Genomic DNA, 23,686 nt, shown 5'->3' on the forward strand with positions numbered 1-23,686 from the left:
CTTTTGTGGTGGAATAAGCCCTAGATCGTTGGATTATGGTTAAATTAGTGTGAAACTGAAAGCGTATATGCGATCAGATTATCTGTTCGTTGAATCCGCTTTACAACTGTTGTTTGTGTTGGTCATTTCGGACTGTCAGTCACAAGTCGGTGAACTTGAGGGACCTATGTTGACAAGTAGGTCATAGTTGTTATTGTAATTATAATTGGTAATGTCTTGGCTAGCAAATGAGGTTAGTTTATATAAACTGAGTTTTGGTTAGACATTATAACACATGAGATGCAACCGAGTTAGGGTTCATCAAGAGAGAAACCGAGTTATCGTTTGAGATTTTGTAATCAGTTTTTGAGTCGTATTTTATATCTGATTAATAAATGAGAGTTATTCGATTCTTTCTAGAGTTTTTGATGAGATTTTAAATGCTGCTTTAGTTATTGTGAAACTTTTTTTTATATAGGGGATTTGCTTGTGGGAGTATTTAGTGATTTGGTTGATATTGTTTCATCTAGTGAGTATTGATGGGTAAAGGAGCCCAAAACTATGGGAAGAAAGAGAGTGCAGGGGCGGGATCGTCTAACAGTTATGCTCCGTGGGCAAAAGAAACACACGAATGTGAAGAAAAATACAAGGTAGATAGGAAAACTGGTCTGTCAGATGCTGAAGTTGAGAAGCGTTTGAAGATGTATGGGCTGAATGAGTTGGAAAAACATGAAGGACAATCTGTTTTTCGTCTGATATTAGATCAGTTTAATGATACATTGGTTAGAATATTGCTTGTGGCTGCTGTGATTTCGTTTGTTCTAGCTTGGTATGATGGTGAAGAGGGTGGAGAGATGGAGATCACAGCGTTCGTAGAGCCTCTGGTGATATTTTTGATACTAATTGTTAACGCTATTGTTGGTGTTTGGCAAGAAAGTAATGCTGAAAAGGCGTTAGAAGCTCTTAAAGAGATTCAATCAGAACAAGCAACTGTTATACGCAATGGGAAAAAGTTTTCAGGCCTGCCCGCGAAAGAACTTGTTCCTGGTGATATTGTGGAGCTTCGTGTAGGGGATAAAGTCCCTGCTGATATGAGGGTATTGAATCTAATTAGCTCAACTCTTAGAGTTGAACAGGGTTCATTGACTGGAGAAAGTGAAGCTGTTAGTAAAACTGCTAAGCCTGTACCTGTGGAAACCGATATCCAGGGGAAGAAATGTATGGTGTTTGCAGGGACAACAGTTGTAAACGGGAACTGTATCTGTTTGGTTACAGATACAGGGATGAATACTGAATTAGGTAAAGTGCATTCACAGATCCATGAAGCCTCACAGAGTGAAGAAGATACGCCATTGAAGAAGAAACTGAATGAGTTTGGAGAAACATTGACCATGATGATTGGGTTAATTTGTATTTTGGTCTGGCTTATAAATGTTAAGTACTTTCTTGCTTGGGAGTATGCAGATGGCTGGCCAACAAATTTTAAGTTTTCATTCGAGAAGTGTACTTATTACTTTGAAATAGCTGTAGCATTGGCGGTTGCTGCTATCCCAGAAGGTTTGCCAGCTGTCATTACCACTTGTTTGGCTCTTGGCACCCGTAAGATGGCTCAAAAGAATGCTCTTGTTAGGAAGCTACCTAGTGTTGAGACTCTCGGGTGTACAACTGTGATTTGCTCTGATAAAACTGGCACACTGACTACTAACCAGATGGCTGTGGCTAAGCTTGTTGCTATGGGCCATACAGCAAATGCTGTTCGGTTGTTTAACGTGGAAGGAAGTACATATAATCCTTTGGATGGAAAGATACAAGACTGGCCAGCTGGCAAAATGGATGTTAACCTTCAAACAATTACAAAGATTTCTGCTTTGGCTAATGATGCTAGCATTGAGCAGTCTGAAAAAGGCTTTGTTGCTGGTGGGATGCCTACCGAAGCAGCACTAAAGGTAAAGTTGGCATTTTTGACTTGTTTACTTAGGAATGGGTCCATTTGGATCCTGTTTTATACTTTTATTTCAAGTGGGTCAACCAGCTGTCTCTATTCTTCAGGTTCTTGTTGAGAAAATGGGACTACCTTCTGGTTTGGATTCTGATTCAGCTACAGGTGACCTTATGGGTATGTCACACTGGCTTTCATCTCTCTTTCTTTTTCACTTAGTTACGTCTTATACATGGGTTAACGGTTCTTGTGTAATCCTGTGAAATAAAGGTTGTTCACGTGCATGGAGTAAAATTCAGTGCAGAATTGCGACTCTTGAGTTTGATCGTGACAGGAAGTCAATGGGGGTTATTGTGTCTTCAAACTCTGGAAAGAAGTCACTTCTTGTAAAGGCAATACAGCCCTCTTTCTTAGGCTTGCGACCAAAACGAATGGACACAAACAAAGCATGCTCGTGTTCGTTTGTTAACGTTAATCGAACAAACGATTTTTGCATGAGCAGTTTAAAGAACGAGGTTTTCTTGTTTGTGTTCATTCGTTAAGTTAATGAGCATTTCAAGTTCGTTTATGTTCATTCATTAACAATATAAACGAGCAGTTCACGAGCACATATGAATGAACATAACTGAACATAAATGAACGAACATTACTGAGCTAGAACCAATTAAAAGTAATGTGAAGAACAATGTGTTTGGCCTAAAAAGTAATGAATACTAACCAGAGTAAGTTGTATTGGTCTTAAAAATTTCAAATAAACATATTATTAATGAACAAACTTAAATAAACGTAAACTAATGAACATTATGTAAACCAACAAATATAAACGAATGCTCATGAACATATAAGAACGAACAAGACATGTGTTTATGTTCGTTTGTTTCCTTAATAAACGAACTTCCTGCTGAAAGGTTCACGAACTGTTCACTGAACGTTCGGTCTGTTACAAGCCTACTCATTCTAGATTGGTTTTAAATTTGTACAATGCGTACCAGTGGTGCATTAACAAAATGAATTTTTAACTATTAACAGGGTGCGGTTGAAAACTTGTTGGAAAGAAGCTCCCACGTTCAATTGCTAGACGGTTCTGTTGTTGACCTTGACCAGAAGTCAAAATCAGTAATCTTAGACAGCCTAAACGAGATGTCAACGGGTGCGTTACGTGTTTTGGGTTTTGCGTACAAAGATGACCCGTCTGAGTTTATAGGTTATAACGGTGAAGAAGATCATCCCGCTCATTATCTATTACTTGACCCAACCAACTATTCTAAAATCGAAAGCAATTTGACTTTTGCTGGCCTAGCAGGACTGCGGGTAAGCAGATAATATTACTTTGTTGTAATTGCATTATATGTTAATTGACATCAACTGTTGTGTTAATAAGGATCCTCCTCGTAAAGAGGTTCGTCAAGCAATTGAAGACTGCAGAGCTGCGGGTATTCAAGTAATGGTTATAACAGGGGATAATAAAAACACAGCAGAAGCAATATGTCGTGAGATTGGCGTGTTTGGGCCCGATGAGGACATTAGTTCTAAAAGCATAACTGGAAGACAATTTATGGAACATCATGACCCAAAAAGTCATTTGGCCCAAAAAGGCGGGCTTCTTTTCTCACGGGCCGAACCACTTCATAAACAAGAGATAGTGAGGCTGCTTAAAGATGCTGGTGAAGTGGTTGCTATGACTGGTGACGGGGTTAACGATGCACCCGCTTTGAAATTGGCAGATATTGGAATTGCAATGGGTATTGCTGGCACTGAGGTATATTATGATTATAATTATTTTCTCAATAATTGAAATTTTTGTTTACTCAACTTTTGAAATTTTTGTTCAGGTTGCGAAGGAAGCTTCTGACATGGTCTTGGCTGATGATAATTTTAGCACAATTGTGGCTGCGGTTGGAGAAGGCAGATCCATTTACAACAACATGAAGGCCTTCATCCGGTTAATTTATCATCCTTTTCTAGTTGGCTTGTAAACAAACCGAATATTAACTTTAACTGGACCAACAAACATGATTTTCTTGTTCATGTTCGCTTGTTAAAAAAAATGAGCATGTTCATAATTGTTTATGTTCGTTTGTTAACATTATGAACATGTTAATAATTGTTTATGTTCGTTCGTTAACATTATAAACGAACGGTTCACGAACGAACATAGTTGAACAATTGATGCACGAACACGACTGAGCTAAAAGCCTAAAACCAATTAGAATTAATGTGAAGAACAATGTGTTGGGCCTAAAGATTTATTAAAACCTAGGCTAGGCTGTAACGGGCCAAATTTTTTTTGATGAATACGAACGAACTTAAACAAACGTAATCTGGTGAACATTAATGTATGTAAATGAACGAATTTAAATGAATGGACAAAAAGAATGTTCACGAAAATAAATGAACGAACAAGATATGTGTTTATGTTCGTTTGCTTAAGAGCAAATGGTTTTGTTCATGTTCGGTCATTTATTGGCACTCTTTATTGTTACAGGTATATGATTTCATCAAACATTGGTGAAGTTGCTAGCATATTTTTAACTGCTGCTATTGGGATTCCCGAAGGCTTAATTCCTGTTCAGCTTTTGTGGGTGAATTTGGTCACCGATGGACCACCCGCGACCGCCTTGGGTTTTAATCCACCTGACAAATACATCATGAAAAAGGCCCCACGTAGGAGTGACGATTCTTTAATTAATACCTGGATATTATTTCGATATATGGTAAGTTTCATGTCCTAAATTATATTATATATTTATAACAGAAATGCAAACAAAAATGATTTCCTTTTCCGTTCTCTTCTGTTTAGGTGATTGGACTCTATGTTGGACTAGCAACCGTGGGCGTTTTCGTGATTTGGTTTACTCACGACTCGTTTTTAGGAATTGACCTAAGTGGAGACGGACACAGTCTCGTCACCTTCTCTCAGCTCAGAAACTGGGACCAATGCAAATCGTGGGAGAATTTTACTGTTTCGCCCTTCCAAGCCGGAGACCAGGTGTTCAATTTTGATTCCGACCCATGTGAGTATTTCCGTACAGGAAAAGTCAAAGCCATGACACTCTCACTCTCGGTATTGGTCGCGATTGAGATGTTTAATTCTTTAAATGCCCTTTCGGAAGATGAGAGCCTGTTGACCATGCCACCTTGGGTCAACCCATGGTTGCTTGTAGCAATGTCCATCTCGTTTGGGCTTCATTTCTTGATTCTATATGTTCCGTTTCTTGCACAAGTCTTTGGGATTGTTCCATTGAGTGTTAACGAGTGGATGCTTGTTTTGGCGGTTGCTTTGCCTGTTATCTTGATCGATGAGATTCTTAAGTTTGTCGGTCGGTTGACCATGGGCGGTCAAAGTGTTTCCAAGGCTCCCAAGCACAAAGCAGAGTGATCGTCAACAGAGCAGGATGAATGCGCTTAGTGGACTCGTGCTAATATTTCTTACAGTTAATCTATATTTAACATATTCTATTATAAATAGGTTTCATAGAATCTGTTTTCTTTTCTTTATGTTTTCAGTTTTGTTAGTTTTTGGAACAATTTGATATTCTGGTTAATGCCTTCCTTTACAATGGAACCAAGTGCATGTTATGCTGTTTTTTTATTTACATGCTAAAACTGGTATCTACCTCATTCCAATTTAATTAACTTTTGGTGATTAAAGACATTATAACTCTCATCCAAAACTGGAAGAAACTCATGCATGTATTTAGTTTCCTAAGAAATGCTTAAATGGCAAGTATAAATGGATTTAATCATTTGAAGATTTTTTAAACATTTTTTTTAACATGATAACCATTGTGAATTGAACCATTTTTAGAATTTAAAGTGGTTCAACCGTTTTTAGAATGCTTTTTTACAAAACCTCAATCAAGGATCATCATGCAACGCAAATACCGCTATACTTACTATACACGACGCTAATGAGTCATTGAGTTGTAGACGTAACCTTGTGTGCTTGTGCTATCAAGTCTTCAACCATTTTGAATGAGCTTAAAGAACCTTTCTTCAATTATTTCAATTTGCTCTTATGATTCCACAGAAGAAAAGCTCAAATACCACACTGAATATATATTACAGAAAAATACCAGGAGTATAATGATGGTCAAGCCCCACATGAAATTTGCCACTCAACACACCCAATGAAAAGCCTAAATTTCATGCAAAGATTAAACATTAAAGAAACTCAGCAGCCATGTTCTCACATTTTTATTTCGATAAAATACAACTGTTGTATTTTCTATAGAGAACATGAAATATTTATAAACAAAATATGTGTTTATATAAACAATATGACAAATAAATGCAATAAACATGCTTCTGTCCTCGACAACAAACGAAGTGTGCCATTTATAACATACGTTGGCTCCAGCTACAGCGTGTTGGGTTTAATACATCGTGTAGATATCTTGTTGAACATGAAGTTTGATCATGACCAATCTAATATGTTGTTCAATTGGTTCAAAATGACCTACCAAACATCGTTGAACAAATCAAACCTAGTTTGAGTATGATTAACTTTTATCGTTTTGAACCATCTCATTTTTCTAATAAGTATATGTGAACTTGACACCAACCTTGCCTATTTTCATTTGTATGAAAATCAACTAACTAATTTGCAACAGCCTATTCAAAATTGCTCCCATTGTTCTGAGCGACTATGAACAGTTTAATTAAGAAAGCTATTCATGATATAAACGTATGATGCATTCGTCTTAATACACTCCTCAATGTTGATGGTTCTTCTATTTCCAGAGAAAATGAGCTCTTATAGAGTTATAGTAGCTGCAACACAAGAATTGAGTTATACTCAATCAAAAGTAAACAAACATGTACAAGAATTGTCTTCAACCCTCTCGATATGCCGCAATAGGTTAGTCTAAGCATGTAAAATTTTAGAGCATTCATAAATAATTAAATAAACATATTCCAAACAGTGTTACCTTCCTGCTAGTTTGAAAAGTGGTTCTTAATAATCTCAAATTCATTATTGTACATGATCGGAAATTCTATTGTGCTAGCATTAGATTTCTTAAAACATTGTTCATTCATTATCTTTGCTTTTGGAAAAACTCAAGAATACTTAGATTCCTCTTAGAGTTCTTGTGTATTGAACCCTTTCAAGATCATGTCATTGTACAAGCTTGTAACTTCTGTTATGCTTTGTTAGATTTCTTGCAACATTGTACATTATCTTTGTAACACTTAGTTAGATTACTTTAGAAGTAAAAACAATGGCTATACCTTACAATTGTCCTCACTAGGGTATCCTTTGAAGAATACCATTTTCACATAAACTTTATGTAATGACAAAAGGTATTCAAATCAAAGTAGACAAGACTTTATAGAAGAGTTTTCTTATGTACTCTATGAAAACCAACATTCAAATTTATCTTTATTATGAAGATTCACTTATTCCTTGTAGTCACATACTCACATACTATAAATGAAGTCACATGCTTGATCATCATTCATCATGACATTGTGTGTGGCATCAGAGACTCATTAAATTGATATATCATGATGGTTGTTCAGTTGATCCAGCAGAACATTAAATCATTTATTACAAGAGAGAAGGGATTTAATGATATTCATGAATGTTTTATGTTTGATAAATCACATTATACATTAAAAATAAACGCACCAAATAAATCCCTAAAAGTGTTGTGTGGTACTTTTCTAAGGATAGTTTCTTTCGTTATCTCGAATATTTCACAATCGGGCGGGAGATATGTGATCGGTATTAGTACTAAGCACTTTTATATCCAAGTTCCTTTTTGTATTCAGTATTGTATGAGAATGGTGTGTTTCCCTTTGTTATTCTTCCCGGGGAAAATGAATCAGTTTTTGGTTGGTTTCAAACTCGTCATTGGTGTCATTGAGATTGATTTGTGTACGAGCATCCGAGCTACCTTGGTATGCATTATATTCCCTTGATATGCTTTGATGTGTTTTGATGATTGCCTCATCAACACGACGACCACCCGCCTTTTCGTTTCCTAGAACCTCCCAAACTGGTCTAATTAGAGAAAAAACCATGTTCATTGCAATTTGAAATTCTTCACAAAAATACTAATAAACATTGAGGTCACTTGAACCACTTCGCTGATTATTCCAATTTTCTTTGTAGATGTTGCCATATTTTCCAACCTTTTGACAAATCTTTGTCCTTTGTCCCCATATCATGTCATCAAAACAATATGCTCCTTGTCTCATTGCATTATGAAACGTTTCTCGTATGCATTTCCAAAAGGTAAAAATAACTTAGATAATACACTATACTAAAAGAAGCCATTAAGAAAAAGTATAACAAGCATTACAAAATAATAATTGTGAACAGTTTACCAATCTTTTTGTCCTCGGACACGACACGACATCCCAAGCTTTCTCCGATGTTACTTCCTCTTCTGTAGTCCATCATTGACTTTTTTACACTGTTCATCGTTGAGTTTTTCTACCGTACGTGCCAAGATAACAATGACAACTTGAACTCGATCTTGAAGCACCATTATGGACTTATTAAGCGTACATCTCATGTTCATAATCAAATGTTAGTTATTATATGAGTTCGACTAACTTAATAGCAGAGATACTAAAACGAGTTTTCCAATTGGCATCCCAATTTTCCATGATACAATTAGTATCGCAATTGTGATTTATAAAACGTGATTTACTCCCACTGATTCTAGCATCAATGTTGAAGTCTTTTCAGACTAGACTACGTATACATATAAATTGGTGACATCTTTTCTTTTCAAGTTCCCGAGCCTTCACATAAAACATCACTAATAACTTCAACATATTTAATGATGTAATCACCTCTACCGATTAATTTCAACAACTTTTACACAACTTTAACATTTTAATAGAAGGCTCACGTGTGTAGTTTTCTGGATGCTTAATTGCGGAAAATTGGGCACATAATACGTGGATATCTTACATCTTCATAGAATACGCACAAGCAACTTTTGCATCCAATGTCGTGATCCACACCATTCATAAAAATTAAAAAAATATAATTGACATGATCAACACGTTTTAGAAAACTGATCAAACTTAGCATTCATCATAAACTTCAATTGAATCTTTCGGAAGCATGTAATAAGATCCAACTAACCTTTTCCTCCCTATTTTATCTCATCTCCTAGAGTGTTATGCCAATTTAATCTAAAAACTTTTAGTTTCTATACGCCACAATCTGGTCAATTCTTAACTCTCACCATACACACACAAATGCCTGCATGGTACCGAAGTTTGTGCATTTTATATGCATTATTATCTAGTAATTGTTTAGATTAACAAAACACGAAAAGGCATCTTCTATGGCGCAACGGCAATTATGACACGTCTTCCTTCATTAGCGACCCTTTGCTGCCCCATGTTATAAAAAAACGTTATTTCTTCATAATAATCAATGGCGAAGGTTTCTTAGAAGTTTTGATCACTGAATCAGATTAACAACAAATTTGCAAAAAAAATTGGATTCAGTCCCATGTAGAAAAAATAAATAAAAGCGAGAAGGTATGCTAAAGTTTGGATCAGTGGTGAGTGAGAAGGTTCGGCCGCTACAAGTGTGCAGATGCAGATTAACATTTCCATTTTTTTGTGAATCACCTTTCTAATCATACACTTCGATAGAAAATATACTAGTCATAAAACACCAACATTATTGTAATTGATCTGCGAATCTTTCTCCTTCATCATCATATCAACCAAAATAATTAGTCGTAGATAATGATTTTTTTTTATGCGTTTATACTTCAACACAACTTCCATATGGTAGTTGATGATGGATATTTTGGTAAAGAAACCTTGCACAGATTTTTTTAAGGAAGGAGATTGAAAAAAGGATAAAGGATAAAGTGGAACATGTAAAAGCTTTGGACAAATGTATCATTAAGGTAAAGCTTGTAAGAACATGGGGTAGTAGATGGCCGTTGCCAAAGGAAGCATCACTAGGCTGTCATTGCTTCGTAGGAAGATGCACAATTGTGTTTTGTTAATTTATACGGTGCCTAGAGAATAGTGCATATATAATGCAAAATATAACGTATTCGGTTTGGAAGCATGTTAAGGCCACCATGCAGACATTTATGTTTGCATGGTGTGTGAGAGGAATGTTAAGAATTGTCCGACCTGCGGCATAAAGAGTCTAAGAATTATAGATCAATCTACGATGACAAAGTGAGACATGAGATAAACAAAGAGGTAGTCTACTGGCTTATATTACACACTTTCTAAAAATTTCGGTGGATGTTTGTCACGAATGCGGAATTTGAATGCTTTTCTAGGACATGGTTATACCAATCGTTTTTTTAACAAGACGAAATGCGTTGTTGGAACTTGGAAAAGACTATGTTGTGTATCACAAAACCGAATGCACTAGTTGCTCGGGCGTATGCTATGAAGATTGTACATGAAGATATTTGCATATTAGCTAAACAAGTGCCTAGGAGAGTTTAGAAAACAAACTACACAGACATGTCATTCTTTCATATTAAAAGTTAAAGTTGTTATGAGTCAACATTGTGGTTAGATATTACATCACTGAGTATGTTAGAGAAGTCATTGTAATGCTTTATGCTTTATGTGAGAATATGTTTTAGGACATGAGAAGAAAAGGTGTCATCAAGTTATATGCAGTTTGCAATCCGAAAAGACATCAACATTGATGCAAATTTCAAGAGAAATGAATCATGTTTTACAAATCACAATTGTGATCTAATTCAATCATGAAAATATGAGATGTCAATGGGGAGACTCTGTCTTGGTATCTTTGTTGCTAAACCAATCAAGCCTAGAGAACAGTTAATATTCGATTATGTACATGCATGTGTGCTATGATAAGGTAGAGTTTCATTATGATGATTCAAATTTTTATTCCTATCTTGGTACTAAAAGGTCAAACGTTGGTAACTATGACTAAGAGCAGCTACTAATTGCGTAGACGTTGACAATAATTCACACTATAACAAATATTTTTTTAGGTTACTTATTTTTACACACTGAAAATTCAAATAAAACTTAAAAAGGAAGTATGAAGTTCAAACGACGTTGAAAGATAGGAAAAGAAGACTGGTATAGTGGTATTCAAGGAATATACATATATATTGGTTGAAAGATCCGGACATACATATATGTATGTTGAAAGAGTGCTGTTAAATGTATCCCCCCTTACTCCATTTTTACTAAATATACTTCTCCCCTGAACTTATTACATAAATTACAATTAGCTCTTAACATTATTTATATACATATTAGTCCCTACAACATTACTTTCATTTGATAACTTTCACTACATATATCAAATTAAAAACTATCAAGTATTACTATTAATTTATTTTTTTTAATATTAATATTTTTAATATTAATATTATAAATATTTATAATATCTTTTTTTAATTTTAATAGTATATATATTTATAATATCCTTATTTTACCACTTTATCTTTTACAAAATAAACCAAAAACCCAAAACCCTAAACCCGAAACCCAAAACCCAAAACCTAAACTCGAAACCCTAAACCCGAAACCCGAAATCCTAAAACCTAAACCCTAAACCCGAAACCGAACCCTAATCCCTAAACCTGAAACCGAACCCTAAACCCTAAACCCGAAACCGAACCCTAAACCCTAAAACCGAAACCCTAAACCCGAAACCTGAAACCGAACCCTAAACCCGAACCCTAAACTAAACCCTAAACCGAAACCCTATACCCGAAACCCAAAACCGAACCCTAAACCCAAAACCCTAAAACCGAAACCCAAAACCCTAAACTCGAAATCATAAAAAGAAAACGCAACTTGTAAAAAAAATAATATTAAATCCTTACTTTTGTGTTAATTTGGTAATTATATGATTTCAAAGGTTAATATGAAAGTTGGATTTTCCAAGGGAGGGGGGGGGGGGGGTATGACAAGCAACCAGGGGAGGTACATTTAGCCTAACCTTTGAAAAATTGCCGTACCCTTTGACCTAATACCGTTTTGATTTGGGTAAATTTGGATATAATATATAGTTTTGATTCCTATAATTTTTTCTTAATAACTTATTTAAGCTAGCCTTCTTTCACTAAGAAATAATTGTTAAATCAAGTAGAATTTTATAACTTGATGAGAAACATGAACTTCATAGGTTCAACATTCCCAAACCAACTACACCTTCCAACCAAAATTAACAATAAACCATCAATAAAATAAACCTTAAAATTCTAACATAAATTTGTCCGTAATACAAAAGTAAAGGAATACATTATTTGTACAATAAAAAGGTAAAAAATAGGTTATTCATACCTTAATCATGATTCATGAATAACGCCGATAACATTTCAAGGCTCTCATAAAACCTTAACGTGTTTTGTATGGAGTGAGTGTTGAATGGGGAGAAGGAGAACAGGTTGGAAGCGTTTCATTTGTGGCATTAATAAGTGATCAGATAAGAACGTTTCATTTAGTTGTATTTAAGTTTCATAATCAAATATTTAATTCCTATTTGTCTTTTAATTCAAAAGCATTTTTCTTTTCATAAATTCCTTTCATAGCTTGTTTTTGTTTCTAGTAAGTTATCCAAACAGAATTCATATCTTATAAGAGCGTCTGCAACGGGCTACTCATCCCAAGATTCGGATGATGTGGCCAAGCAGCGGACAAGGGAAGCACGGACTTCAACGTTGTGGCCGTCAAGTCTGGTGAAACAGTCCGGGACTGCAACCGGCTTGCAGACGAGAAGATGTGGGACCATGCTTATCCCCTTAAATAAAATAGAAAAGAAACAAGAGGACATTGGCGGATCCAGCATACAAACGGGTGGTTCCCCGGAACCACCCGAGTTTCGAAATAATAGTGTACGGATATATAGAAGACGCGTAGGAACCACCTTATAAATTAAGAGGGAACCACCTAAAAAAAATTCCTGGATCCGCCACTGCAAGAGGAAAGAAAGATGAATGAAAAATGGTAGCGACTTAGAGGTCTGATGTACTGAAATAATCAAAGGAAGAGGAGATCGGAATTAAACCTTCAATAGTGGTGTTAGAACTGGAAATAGAAAAGTGGAACTGAAAGAGATAAACATCAACTGTTGGCATTTTCCTTTATTTATCTAACTAGGTTATGGACCCATGTATAACACGGGTTAAATAAAAAAATTTATATAAATAATAACACAATGTGAAATATAAAAAATATGTTCAACAATAAAAAATATAATATATGGTTGAATAAATTACACAATATGAGAATAAAAAGTTGAAAATTCGTAAATCTCTAAATATTTTTTTGTATACAATATTTGTAATTTAATTTATAACTTTATCATTCATATTAAAATTAGTAATTACACTTTGCTTTTAGTTTCAACTCTAGATATGAAACACATACTTGACCATGTGTTAAAACAGGCTTCTCAAAAACAAACAAATCATCTAAATTGATTAACATTAACTTTTATTAATCTTCATTGCAAAACAAACATAAATTAAAATTTTCTTTCTTTGAAATTTGAAATTAATTATTTTATTTAATTAACATGAAAATCCGTTATACATAAAAAGCTTAATATTATTAACTAATACCATGTATTTATATAAAACTAAATAATATATTTATGTTGGTATTAAATTTTTTAAACTAGAAAATATTTATTAAAATAGAAATTAATAGATTAAGAAGGAAAAAGAATTAAATATAAAACTATTAATAAGAAAAAGAAATATATATTTAATATGAGAGAGAGGAATAAAATTCTGTAAGGATCACTCATGTGTAATTACATATAGCATTAGACTCGTATAGGACACTAGTTAGAATAACTAAATTTATTTAAATAAGTTCAAAAGATATAAATATATAATATATGGTAAAATAAATTACACATTACACAAATGGAAATAAAAAGTTGTTGAAAATTCATAAATTTTAATTTTTTTTGTATAACATATTTGTAACTTTATCCTTCATATTAAAATTAGTAGTCCCATTTTGTGTTTTTGTTTCAACTGATCATATGTTAAAACATGTTGTCTCAAAAACAAACAAATTATCTAAAGCAACTCGCTTTAATTTATTAATCTTCATTGCAAAACAAACATAAGTGAAATTTCTTTCTTTGAGATTTGAAATTAATTATTTTATCTAATCAATGTGAAAAGTCTTTACTTATGAAAACTTAATACTAATACTAATACTAATACAATATATTTATATAAAACTAAATAATATATTTTTGTTGGTATTAATTTTTTAAACCGGAAAATAATTATTAAAAAAATAATAATAAATTGAAAAGAAAAAAAAGAATAAAATTTAAAAACTATTAATAATGTAACAACTCGAACTCTTAAACCTGACCCGCTCTTACGTTCGGGTTATCTGTATCGCTTTTATCAAGAAGATTAATTATTATTATGTTATTGCTTAATTATTTAATATTATATATTTATAACTTTCATAAATTGGCAAATTCAACCCAAACTTAAACTATTAACTTGTAATATACCCACTTTCAAACTTCAGGGGCTGGTTTGTTACTTTGACTTATAACCCATTTTCTAACCTGAATAATCCAAGATCCAGCCCTAACCCAAACCCGTTCTTCATATAAAATCAAGATGCTTGGACCAAAATTCTCGCTATCAAATTGGAAATCAAATCAAAAGATTTTTGAATCTTGCCATAAGCGGCTCACGGACGATTTTAATTTTGTTAAGATGATCAATGCAATACGAATTGCTTAAAATTCGAAACCGTCTGTACTCGTTAATCAATCCCTATTATAGTATATAACAAACTTTATTATTCAATTAATCTCGTTTGTGGAATCCTTAAACCATCGCCTACATTAACCCTTAAACGAATTGTAGTATATTGATATGCAAATAGCCGTTCTTGTTGAGCCGTCCAGAATATTGAGCGATTAATTCATTATACTACGTGGTTAGAGGTAATTGATAACATAATTATGTTCGTCTTGTGTCATTCCTGATTAACCCCATGATCAATTGATCGATTAACAATCAATTTAACGAATTGATGATCTAGGGTTCATGTATATTTTTTGGTTTCCTTGTCTGACTTGATATATTTCCGTTTCTGAAGCTATTACTAAGAAGAACAGTTGTCTAGTAGGAGTGATATTGAGTTTATAGGCTGGAGGTCTCGGGTTCGAGTCCCTCCAGCAGCGATATTTTTTCGGTTTTCCTTTTAGTATTATTTTAATATATAAGATATCAATCAATTTAATCTCTTAAATCACGTTAATAATATAGTAAATATTAACTAATTCATAAATTGTCTAAAACCGAAATATTAATCGAGCACCTTGCCGAATCGATGTTAAAACCATATATATGTATATGTATTTTAGTATTAAATTGTTAAAGGTTAATATAAAATATATTTAAATTTAATCTTGTTAATTGATATATAATTACAAGTATTTTATAAAAATCATGTTGAGTCAAACAATTGACCTAAGGGGGATATTGTTGAGTCAAAGATTTGACCAAAATAAAGTACATGGAAGATTGGAATCTTTTCAACCTCCCCAGAATTCGCTAAGTATGGATCCGGGCACACCTTAGACATCCGAGCAAGCTTTTACTTAGCCGGGTACGATATTTTGTCTATCGGGCAAGGTTATCTTCAAGTAGTCTTCTTTAGTGGATATCCGAGCAGGGTTTGCAAATTAGTGAATTATCGGGCAAGGTTCACTAGTTTATGTAAATCCGGGCAAGGTTCACTTTATCAAGCAAGTATGTTCTTCATAGCCAAGTAAAGTTCACTCCCTAGTAAGCTTTTGGCTAACCAAGTCCATGAAGCCAAGTGATTGGAAGATCGGGCAAGGTATTCATTAATAATAGTGGTCCGAACATGCTTGATGATTGAAATGAAATATCACTAAGTAACATCGGGCAAGGTTCAACTCAAGCAAAGAACAGTACTCCCGAGTACACTTTGCTAATAAGTTATTTTATAGCAAAGAGTTGAAATGGATCATTGAAGAACAAGGTTGCTCGTAAGAGTTTGTCGGGCAAACACTTTTTAAGTTTCTCACTTTACCTGGCATGTAAAAGAAAATGGTAGAATCAAAAGAGCTTTATCTACAGCTTTTCTGTCAAAATTTGTAGTGATGTACTTTACATTTGTCTCAACTCTCATTAAAAGGAGACCTGCATATGTTGTTTAAAATTGAAACTTCACATTTCAAGAGTAACTCACTTTTCTGTTTTGTGCAGATTTCAATAACATTCAAGACAACGGTTTGAATCGAAATATTCTTTATGCCTTAATCTTTATTTTTCTCTTAAATACACTTACTTAGAAATATAACTGACAATTGTGTATTCGTTGCTTAACTATAGAATCAGCAATGGATCCAACTCCAAGTAATTCCAATTCCTACAAATATCATCTTTCTGAAGAGTTGAAGAAAGCGTTGCAACGAGTTCAAATCCTAATGTCTGAGGTTGAGAAGACCTCAGCTGCCCCAAAACAGGGGGAGAAATCACTGAATCAGGGGGAGAATTTGTTAAAGCTTCTTTCTATTTATGAAGAAAACAGTTCGGATGCTAAAAACTGACAATGTTCCAGAAGATGAAAAGAAAGATCTTGAGGAAAGAAAGAAATTAAAAGGGAAAGAAATTGCTCTAGAAGATGATAAAATTCAGACTTTCAATTTTCAAGAGAATACAATGAACTCAGATATGGATGAATCTGAATTAGAAGCCGAAAGAGTCTATGTGCAAAGAATGACAGAAATTTATGACAGAGAACTTCTAAATCAAATGCTGACTGACAAAGACTTTGAAGAACAAGAGAGTCTGATGAAGCTATCTGAAGACAATAAGAAATTAAGAGATGAATCAAACTATGAAGATCAGAAGGAAGTTCCTCAAGAATTGATTGAAAGTTTCATAAATGATGAGGAAATTCCAAAAGGTGTGCTAGTATCTCTGCTCAAGCTGATTAAACAAGAAGAACCATAGACAGAGGTAAAAGAGAAACTAGACAGTGTTATTGATAAAATTTCAAAAACATTGAACAAAGAGACTGCTCAAGACAAAATGAAAGATGAATTGGAAGAAGAAATGAACACTCAAAAGTTCTTGAGCAAATATGGTGGTAAACCAAAATTTTTGGTTAAAAATGGAATTCCTTTTGATTCTGTAAAAGTCATGAAAAGAAAAGAGATTTTGAGCAACTTCAAGAAAATGAAAGGACAACAGTTAAACATGAAGAAGGGAGCTGCCCAGTCTCTAGTTAGTAAGAACAAAGGAATATCCAAAAAGATGGTTGATCTATCAAGGATGACAATGAAGGGGAAATCCAAAGTAGAGGAATTCTGCAAACAAACAACATCCTTGCTCTCAAAACAGAACAGTACAAAGAAAAGGAAGATGTCTGTGACTACTCAAGAAATACCAAAGCAGATGCACTTGAAGATGGATAAACCCTTTGTCAAGGTTGCAGTAAAAGCCAAAAACCCTTCAGTCAACCACAATGTTATGCCAAGTGGAGTATTCTATGACTCCAGGACTGAACATCTGAATGTTATGATGGAAAATGGAGAGATTGTGAAGATCTTCTCTAAAAATGACTTCAGAAAATTCAATCTATGGCAATTGACTGTGATTGCAGCACTGTATCTCGCTGATTGTAAGGAAAGGCAAAGGCCTACAAGTGCTAAGCAATCAGAGTTGCTAAGATTCTTGAGAGAGCAAGAAAAGTTGGACTTTCCATGCCTAAACAAGCACCTTTGGCTAAATTGAAGAATTTTTAGCTTATGCTTTGTGATGTAATGTCTTCGGACAACTTTTTATTATGTAATTTGTTTATGTTATTTGAATATGTAATTTGACTTTTGATTTGATGTGTATTTTGACTAAGTGTAAGTAACCGTAGAAATGTTTTGGGCCAGCTGAGGTGTTCCAATCTAGGGGGGAGATTGTTGAGTCAAACAATTGACCTAAGGGGGAGATTGTTGAGTCAAAGATTTGACCAAAATGAAGTACATGGAAGATTGAAATCCTCTCAACCTCCTCAGAATTCGCTAAGTATGGATCCGGGCACACCTTAGACATCCGAGCAAGCTTTTACTTAGCCGGGTACGATATTTTATCTATCGGGCAAGGTTATCTTCAAGTAGTCTTCTTTAGTGGATATCCGAGCAGGGTTTGCAAATTAGTGTATTACCGGGCAAGGTTCACTAGTTTATGTAAATCCGGCAAGGTTCACTTTATCAAGCAAGTCTGTTCTTCATAGCCAAGTAAATTTCACTCCCGAGTAAGCTTTTGGCTAACCAAGTCCATGAAGCCAAGTGATTGGAAGACCGGGCAAGGTATTCATTAATAATAGTGGTCCGAACATGCTTGATGATTGAAATGAAATATCACTAAGTAACATCGGGCAAGGTTCAACTCAAGCAAAGAACAGTACTCCCGAGTACACTTTGCTAATAAGTTATTTTATAGCAAAGAGTTGAAATGGATCATTGAAGAACAAGGTTGCTCGTAAGAGTTTGTCGGGCAAAGTCTGGCAAAGTCAAGAAGATTGAAGTCTACCCGGTGAGTATTTTACTTGGTAAAATACTCTTCAAGTAAAGTCTACCCGGAAACTGATCCCGGGCACACTTCTATGTTACCAAGTCCTGAAGGATGGCAGAGTACACAGCGTACTCGGAAAATGAAGATTGATGCAAAGCCTACCCGGAAGACTTGTTTTACACTTAGATTATTTTGAATATGTAATTTGATTATGTACGTTGTATTTAGGGTTTCTAGAAGGAATGACAACTGTCCAAGGGTGTCAGGCCTATAAAAGGAATAATTAGGGCACACCTGAGGATAGAGACACAACACGGAAAAATAGGCGGCTGAATACGATAATATTTATTGGGTTACTGCCGTTTTCCTAAAAATAAACCCTAAATCGATTATCCACTTTGTATGATGAAAATTATATAAATGGAAATCTTTTGAGTGAATCTTGTTTGTGTTATTTACCTCTGATTATTAATTGCAACTATCATGTTTGTTATTGATTCCGCCTTTAACAAACAGTAATCTTTCTAAATATAGCAACCTGTCATTAACTCCCTTGTCGACACATCAATCTGTGTGAGTTATGATATGATTAAGTAAGATCCAGCTGAGATCGGGGACCTGACAAGTGGTATCAGAGCTGATTTATGCTATTTTGGAAAGATTGTTGCTGATTGAAGATTTGAAGAAGAATGACGTCAGCAGACCACTGTTACATTGAAACGTGACGTCAGCAGCTCTGTTCTTCATTTTTCTTCTAGATCTACAATCATTTGGTGTTTTCTCTTCCTTATTTTAATCAAAGTTTTAATCTTTATATATAAATCTTGCTCTTATCGCATCAGACACCTCAGATCTGAACAATCGGTTTTCAGATCTGATTATTCTGAACTCTGTTTTTACAAAGAAACTACTTTTGATTTCTCAAAATATCTGGTTACGAGGAACACGAAGTCTCTACTAACAAGATTCCTAGGTTGTATGGAAAGGAAAATTTCACAAAATGGAAGGTCTTGTTTGAAGCAGCTGTTTGCTATAATGATGTTGATATGTGAAACTCCATCAAGAATGGTCCACATGGAGAAGCTGCAGAAGGGGCAAATGCAGCTGCAACTGCTGCTGTAAGAGAAAGAATGAGAAAGGTTGATGACAAGGCTTTAGCTATGTTGAAGCTAGGTCTGTCTTGGGAAATACTTACGAAGGTTGCACTTCATCCCAATGCCAAGGCAATGTATGATGCAATACTTGAAATGTTTGAAGGAAATGTTGAGCTCAAAAACATCAAGAAGCAGAGACTGAAGCAGCAGCTAGAAAGATTTAAGTACAAAGATGGAGAAAGGTTGAAGTCTATCCTTGAAAGGTTTTTGGGAATAGTGAATGATCTCAGGACCACTGACTATGTTATGACAGACTTTGATCTGAATACAAAACTGCTCAACTCTATGCCAAAGGAATGGTACACTGCCTGCAAGTTCATCCTTACAAAGCATAACTCCAATGAGCTAAAAGTGGATGATGTAGTGTGCTTTCTTCAAGCTACAGAAATAGAGATGATAGAGAATGAAATGATTAAGGAGGAAAGACCCTGCTTCAATGTTTCAAATGCATCGATTGCACCTATGGGTAATTTGACCACCAAGAATCAACAGCAGATTCCTATCATTGAAGAACCTGTTGAACTTAATTCTGATACTCCAAAATCATTTGTTGGTGTTAGCAATCAAGGAAACCGGCAAAGATTCAATGTGCAGCTGATTGATGACACTGATTCTGCCTCTATGGCAAGTGGGAATGTTCCTCACACAAGTGGTGGAAATGGTCAAGGCAGTGATACACAAGCCTTGCTTTCAATGTTCACTGAGTCATATAATGCATTTGTTGCAAAGAATCTAATTCACACAAGTGTAGTACAAGATGATCTTGAGCAGATAGATGCTGATGATTTGGAGGACATGGATTTAAAGTGGCAAGCAGCCATGTTGGCTCTTAGAAGCAAGAGGCTTTACAACAGGACTGGTAGGTCACTCCTATCAGGACCAAATGAAAGAATTGGTTTTGACAAGTCAAAAGCCATCTGCTACAACTGCCAGCAGCCTGGAAATTTTGCAAGAGAATGCAACCTGCCAAGGAACTATCAGATGAATCAATTCCAGAATCAACAGCCAAGAGGTCAGCAGCAATACCAGCAAAATCAGCAAAGAAACAACAACCAAAACTTCAATAACAACCAAAACTTCAACAACAACTTCAATCAAAATGAATAATCTTAATCAAAGTATGCAACAGAATCAAGGTTTTCAAATGAACAACAATCAAAACCTTCAAGCAGTTCAAAATGTTCCAAACAATACTGTTCCAGCCAACCAAAATCAACCAAGAAATCAAGGAAATGTGACAGTGACTACACAACATGAAGGAAATTTTTGATTGGAGCAATCATGACGAAGACATTGCAGATGATATCAAGAGGGCAAATGTGGCATTCATGGCCATAATTGAGAAAGAAGCTGGATCATCATCTCAGGTACATTCTGCTTCCACTTTTGATTTAACTAAAGTTATCAATGAACTAAAAATGAAAGTAGGCAAGCTGGAAAGTGAGTGTTTTAAGAAACAAAGTATCATCAATGCATATGAGGCAAGTGAATTGGTAAGTGAAGAAAGAATGAAAAGTTTGGAGGAAGACTGTGTAAACAGTTACAGAGCTCAGAAAAAATTCACCACTGAGATTAATGGGTTGAAGAAAATGATTATAGAAGAGAAGTTACTGAACACAAAACTGCAAGTTGACAATGAATTCTTGAAGAACTTGGTCTCCACTGGAAACATCTGTGGAATTCTAAACCAAGTTAAGGAAGAAGACAAATACAAAGCAGTACCACCACCATTCAAGAACAACTTTATGCCAAAAGTTGATAAAGAGAAAAGAAATGCATATCTACAACAATTCAAAGATGTCTTTCAAGACAAAGAAGAACTTGTGGATTTGTATAAGAATGTTGAGGTGAGTGAAGGAGAGTTTGTTGTGAAGAAAGAACTGAAAGAAGAAAAGTCAATTGGAGTTCAAGTCTCTGAAGATGACCTTGAGTCGATTGACTTGAATCAAGATGACTTGAGTGATTTGAGTGATCAAATTACTGAAGAAGAACTCAAAGCTGCTGAAAGAGGAAGAAGATACAAGAAGCCAGAATCCATTGACAAACTTCCAAAACATCCACCTGTCACATCAAGAATGAAGAAACAGAATGAAAGAATGAAAAGAGAACATGTGTCCTTTGACATATGTGAAAGGAAGAAAGTAAACTACAATGCTGTAAGGCCTCCAAGCCAAGAAGTATTGGAAAGGATAAAGCAGAATAACAAGAAAAGGGTGAAAGAAGATGTGAATGTTGAAAACTTTATTCCAGTTTACTCTATTTTCTCAAGCATTGAAGATTTTGACATTGAAGAAGTTGAAACAATGGAAGAATATGAAAAGAGAAAATCAAGACAAAGGGAAAACATTGAGGAAGAACCCTTGAGTATAAGAGAAATTGTTTTTGTTAAAGGGAAAGTGGAAATAAGTGACATAAGGATAGCTAAATTTATTCCATTCTCAATTGATTTTGACAGTTTAAAATCTAAGAAGACCATTGGAGTCAATGAGCCAAGACCAAGTGAAAGGTTCAAGAAACCAAAAGAATATGAAATATTCAAAGGAAAGGTTTGGTGCAAGAAGTGTGATGAGTATGGGCATCACACAGACTCATGTAATGAAAGACTCAAATTCAAGCCTTTTCATGTCCCAGATGAAACAAAGTATGGACAAGACTTTGTGGCTTACAAAATGAAGTATGAAAAATACTTGGGCATGGGAAAGGTTTGTGAAGAGGAAGTACTAGAAAAGAAGAGCCAAGGGCATTCACTGAAAGCAAAGAAACATGTGAACAAACCTGTTAACAAGGGTAAATCTACAGTGAAGCATGTAAAAACTGTTAAGAAGGGATCTCAACCCTTGAGAACAATCCCAAAAAGGGATACTCAATCTGTCAAATCTGATAGTTCTCAAGGATCATCAAGCAGTGAGAAGACAAGAAAAGATGCATATCCTAGAAAGAAACCAACATAACTCACTGGTGATGAGAAATTTCTGTTAAAACATGGATTTGAACCACAAGGTTTTCTTTGGAAACCTAAAACAGAAACAAAGATTGAGCAAGTTCCTGATGTGAGAGATTACTGTGAAAAGAAGGATTATGTGATAAAGGAGTGTGACACTGACTCTACTGAGCATCAGAACTCAACCTCACTAGTTAAAACCCCAAGAGAGTGTGGTTATGAAACAGATAATTCAGATAATCTAGAAATCACTCATGAAGATCCTGAACCAACAACACTCACTTCCCAAGCTGTGTCTAAAACTGAATCTGATGAGCTGCAAGTTGATAAGGCTTGCACTTCATCACTCAACTAATCAAATTTTCTTTGTATGTGCAGGAACAGTCCACTCCTCTAAATGACATATGGTACATGGATAGTGGATGTTCTAGGCACATGACTTGTGACAAGAGATCTCTTGTCAATTATGAAGAAAAGTATGAAGGTCTAGTAGCTTTTGGGAGTGATGAGAATGGTGGAAATATTGTTGGAAAAGGAATCTTAACAAATGGGAAAGTCTCATTTGATAATGTATTTCATGTTGAAGGCCTTCAGTACAATCTGCTGAGTATATCACAAATGTGTGATAAGGGATACAAAGTCAGTTTTGATGATTCACACTGTTTCATTCTAAAACCTGAATTTGTGATTCCACCTGAAATGATTATGATGATGGCACCAAGAAATGGTAACTTGTATGAATTGAATATGAAAGAAGCTATTTCAAGAGGAGGTGCATGTTTTGTTTCCAAAGCCACTGAAAATGAGTCAAAATTGTGGCATAGGAAACTGTGTCATGTGAACTTGAAGAACATGAATAGACTTGTTAAAGGTGAGCATGTCATAGGCTTACCTACAAGAGAGTTCAAATTGGAAGATCATTGTAGTTCATGCTAAAAAGGAAAACAACACAAATCTACTCATAAGCCAAAACTCATCAACTCAATTGATCAAGCACTTGAATTACTTCACATGGATCTCTTTGGTCCTGTGAGTGTACCAAATATAGGGAAGAAAAGATATTGTCTTGTGATCATTGATGACTATTCAAGATACACTTGGGTTTATTTCCTAAGTACCAAGGATGAGACTGCAGAGTTGATTA

General features: G+C 34.9%; 1 protein-coding gene across 1 annotated transcript; it reads left to right on the forward strand.

Moving 5' to 3' along the window:
* Window positions 1-423: 423 nt before the first annotated feature.
* On the forward strand, window positions 424-5,514 carry LOC143569054 (calcium-transporting ATPase 4, endoplasmic reticulum-type-like). Its single transcript, XM_077055058.1, has 8 exons — window positions 424-1,925; window positions 2,029-2,095; window positions 2,189-2,310; window positions 2,948-3,229; window positions 3,300-3,677; window positions 3,751-3,860; window positions 4,404-4,632; window positions 4,719-5,514. Exons 1-8 carry the CDS (start codon window positions 519-521, stop codon window positions 5,295-5,297), a joined length of 3,174 nt encoding a protein of 1,057 aa, XP_076911173.1. The 5' UTR covers window positions 424-518; the 3' UTR covers window positions 5,298-5,514.
* Window positions 5,515-23,686: the final 18,172 nt, after the last annotated feature.

This window comes from Bidens hawaiensis, unplaced genomic scaffold, assembly GCF_021521415.1.
Source record: "Bidens hawaiensis isolate Kalapana, Puna unplaced genomic scaffold, B.hawaiensis_p1.1 tig00024294_1, whole genome shotgun sequence".
Lineage (NCBI taxonomy): Eukaryota > Viridiplantae > Streptophyta > Magnoliopsida > Asterales > Asteraceae > Bidens > Bidens hawaiensis.